Source organism: Belonocnema kinseyi, chromosome 4 (assembly GCF_010883055.1).
Source record: "Belonocnema kinseyi isolate 2016_QV_RU_SX_M_011 chromosome 4, B_treatae_v1, whole genome shotgun sequence".
NCBI lineage: Eukaryota > Metazoa > Arthropoda > Insecta > Hymenoptera > Cynipidae > Belonocnema > Belonocnema kinseyi.
The window spans coordinates 23,343,621-23,347,038 of record NC_046660.1 but is presented as its reverse complement, the minus strand read 5'-3'; the positions used below and the strand labels follow the sequence as shown (position 1 = coordinate 23,347,038).

The window sequence follows — 3,418 nt, the reverse complement described above, 5'->3', positions numbered from 1 at the left end:
GCTGTGTGTGCGTATTCAATGTATCTGAATTTACAAAACTGGACTGCCAGACATTTTCCAAAATATTGGCAGTATATTATTTTAAAGTTGTCAAATAATGTATGATGGAATGTTGAAAACAAAACTGCATTAAATATTTTTTGTGCCTCATATATTATAGTATGTTGCGCAATATTTGGAATTTTTGAAAACAGTTTTTTCTTCTGCTATAAACCTTTTTTTTGTATTTTGCTTATAATAGTTGAATGAAATAGATAAAATAGAGTTTTGGTATTATTTTCTTGTCCCGGGTAATTAGTTAATTAATTTCTGTTCTTACATTTTGCCGATTTCTGATCAAATAATTTTCTGGACAAACGAGAGAAACCTGGCCGACTTTTTTTCAATTCTTCTAAACATTATTTGACGAGTAATTGTCAAAATATAACATACAAAATTAATGAAATAGATCAAATTTGAAATAGCCCTAAGGCAAACATAAGAACAATTTTTGCAATGTTTCTCCTGAAATAAATAAATAATTACTAAATAATTGCTCGGTTACAAATTTAAATTAAAAAAATGTAAACTTCAGTAATCCAGACCCAAATAGTTACAACTTTTAATTCATGACGTTAATAATTTGATAACTTGAGGCCGAAACTAAAAAAATTGAAAAATTTATCATTAGTAGCTTTTTAAAGGTTAAATATTAAGAATTGGACAGTTAGAATATTTAAGTTTCAATCAACTTTAAATGCTTGCAATTTACCATTTTCCCACATTAGACAAGTCAATTGGACTATAAATGTACTGTGAATAATTCATAATAACTGATTTCAGTTAAAATGATAATTTTTTAGGTCTGACAACACACTAATGATTTGAGAGAAAAAATATGCTCTAGTAGAGTTTCCAACAAAAATAGCAGGACAACAACCTGTTGTTGATTTGATCCTTTCCAGTTGGATAAACGAAAACACGCATACATGCTTTTATCCAAAGCGGAAAGATTATTCTGAAATAAATAAATGGATTCAGGAGGATAAAAATCCAGATGATTCTTGGCTCAAGAATCAAAAAATTAAAGTCATCAAAAAATACAGTAAGTTTTTGAAATTACATATTCAATTATTTAAATTAAACTTTGTAGAAGTTTCGAAAACTATTCTGAAATCAGTTGAATACGAAAAAAAATGTAGTTAAATTTTAATTTAATGATGTTTTTCAGTCATTATTCCTACAAAATTGGCTACTCAACACTTCTTTCTGCATAAAATTTATATTTTTTACATTATTTTGCAGGATCTTTGGAGAAGGAAAAACGCGGTTTGAATAAGTACCTGCTCACGCTTCAAGCATTTGGAGAGCAAGGTATTATGAATTTATGAGGAGTAACTGAGTAGAAAAATTTAATTTGAAATAGGTTACTATAACCAGTTGGGCCAATTTGAAAATTGATTTGACATGTGCAAAAATATACAGAAATAAGCATTACCTCATTTTTTTCAAAAAGTAGACTTATCAAGTTTTATTCCTATGCTCTTCATTGAAACGAGTATTCTTGGAATCGTGATGATGCAATGTCTTTCTACTTTTAAGTAATAATATTTTTTATTTACTAATCGTATTATTTCTAGAAGACCTCCAGAAATCTTCAAAGCGAACATCAGATTCTACTCTTTTAGAAAAAAAAGGTACAATATTACTCTACATTTGGATTTAAATATAATTTAAATCGAAATGTAGAGCAGAAAAAGAATATAAATATAATCATATTGCACGATCCCTGGCGAACCGGGTGAATGCAAGGATTACGCTACACCGTAACCATAATACAACCTTAAAATAATTTCGCATTATAATTAATAAAAGAACGAAAATAAATATCTGAATTGTTACAATTATTTAAAATTCAACGTTAAAATTTACGTTAAAAGATAATGCTGTAATTGAAATAGGGTTTTCAGCGTTGGAAGTTAAAAACAGTATGGCTGTCATTGAAAACACCTTTAGCGCCTTTTTTAATTTCTAACAGTGAAAAGTAGACCTATTGCAATCACGGCATAGTCTTCTAACGTAAATTTTAACGTAAATTTCTAATTGCAATAATTTAGATATGTATTTGATTTCTTTTGTTAATTATGATGCGAGGTTACTTTAAGATTACTTTAGGGTTACTTTATGGTTATTTTATGGTTATGCTTTAGCATTACGCTTGCATTGCTCCGGTCAGCCAGGGTTATCACACTATTCTATCTCATTTTACAGTCAAGCGGTATAAAAAAATTATTTCTGTTTTGGAGCAAAACATAATGAAAGATATTGAGAGAACCTTTCACAGCATATGTAGAATATAATTGAAACTTAGTTCATAGTCTCTTTTCTTTCAAAATAAGTTACAAGAGGAAAGTGATTCAGTTATTTTTTACTTCAAATGTTATTTTTAAACTAATAAGGAACCTTAGCTCATTATTTGATTTATTCTGTGCAGAATAAGGTTTCGGAATATTTTTCATTATTATTAGAAGTAAATCTCTGTATACACGAACTATGCAATTCTTGGCAAATTTTAAATGCCTCTCTTGCATTGTGAGTTCTCGGGGATTGAAATTGAAGAAAATGACGGTCATTTCTTTCAAAATATAAAAAGTATATTTAAAAAAAAAACCAACACTTATATTTTTTGCTATTATTTTCTGCACGTTTAAAACGTTCTAAAAAATAGCTCTCACTCCTTTACGATATTTTGTATCCTATACGAGATTATACGAAAATCTTATTATCATAAAAAATTTTCCTAGTCCTTTTTGCATTAAATTTTAAAAACATGACAAGTATTAAAAGTATTTTCCTAATATTACATTCAAATATGTTAATGTCCAATATAATTTTATATTTGAACAGAATAAAAATTTGGCTAAAAGAGGTCCCAAAGTTTCATTTGTTCATTAAAAAAGAAATTTGCCGGAGTCAGACTTTAACGACAGCCTTATTTGAATTGGAATTTTCCTAAAATTTAATTTTAATCTAATGAATACCTTATTATTCAAATGCATATTCGTGATACTTTTTCACTTTAGCAAATTTCAGACGTATTGTGTAACCGCCTCGGTATTGAAGAAACGAACAAGGACATTGGTAAACGAATAAGTCGATGGCTAATTGGCGCGCCAGATCGAGAGGGCGGCAGAAAAATGAGAGAAGCAGCTGCAAGTCATGAGTAAAACAAAAAATAATTTCAAGTGTACTTTTCTTTAATCGCGTTACTTTCTTACAAATGTTTGTATACTACCAGTTATTGAAAATATAACAATTTGCAAAAAGATTTATAATATTTGAAAATAAATGGACAAGATTTTAAATTCTTGTATTGATTATTATTTTAATTTCTTTAGTTTCACATTGACATTTCTATAAATGTAACATACTAACAATA

At 28.0% G+C, this 3,418-nt stretch overlaps 1 protein-coding gene across 1 annotated transcript in view; it reads left to right on the top strand.

Annotated features, from left to right (window-relative positions):
• Nucleotides 1-3,206, top strand: part of LOC117170785 — a 4,089-nt gene extending 883 nt beyond the window's left edge. Inside the window, exons 2-5 of the mRNA XM_033357822.1 lie at nt 945-1,084; nt 1,285-1,353; nt 1,620-1,676; nt 3,073-3,206. Coding sequence (XP_033213713.1) covers nt 945-1,084; nt 1,285-1,353; nt 1,620-1,676; nt 3,073-3,206 — 400 coding nt within the window. The remainder of the gene's footprint in view (nt 1-944; nt 1,085-1,284; nt 1,354-1,619; nt 1,677-3,072) is intronic.
• The last annotated feature ends 212 nt before the right edge of the window (nt 3,207-3,418 follow it).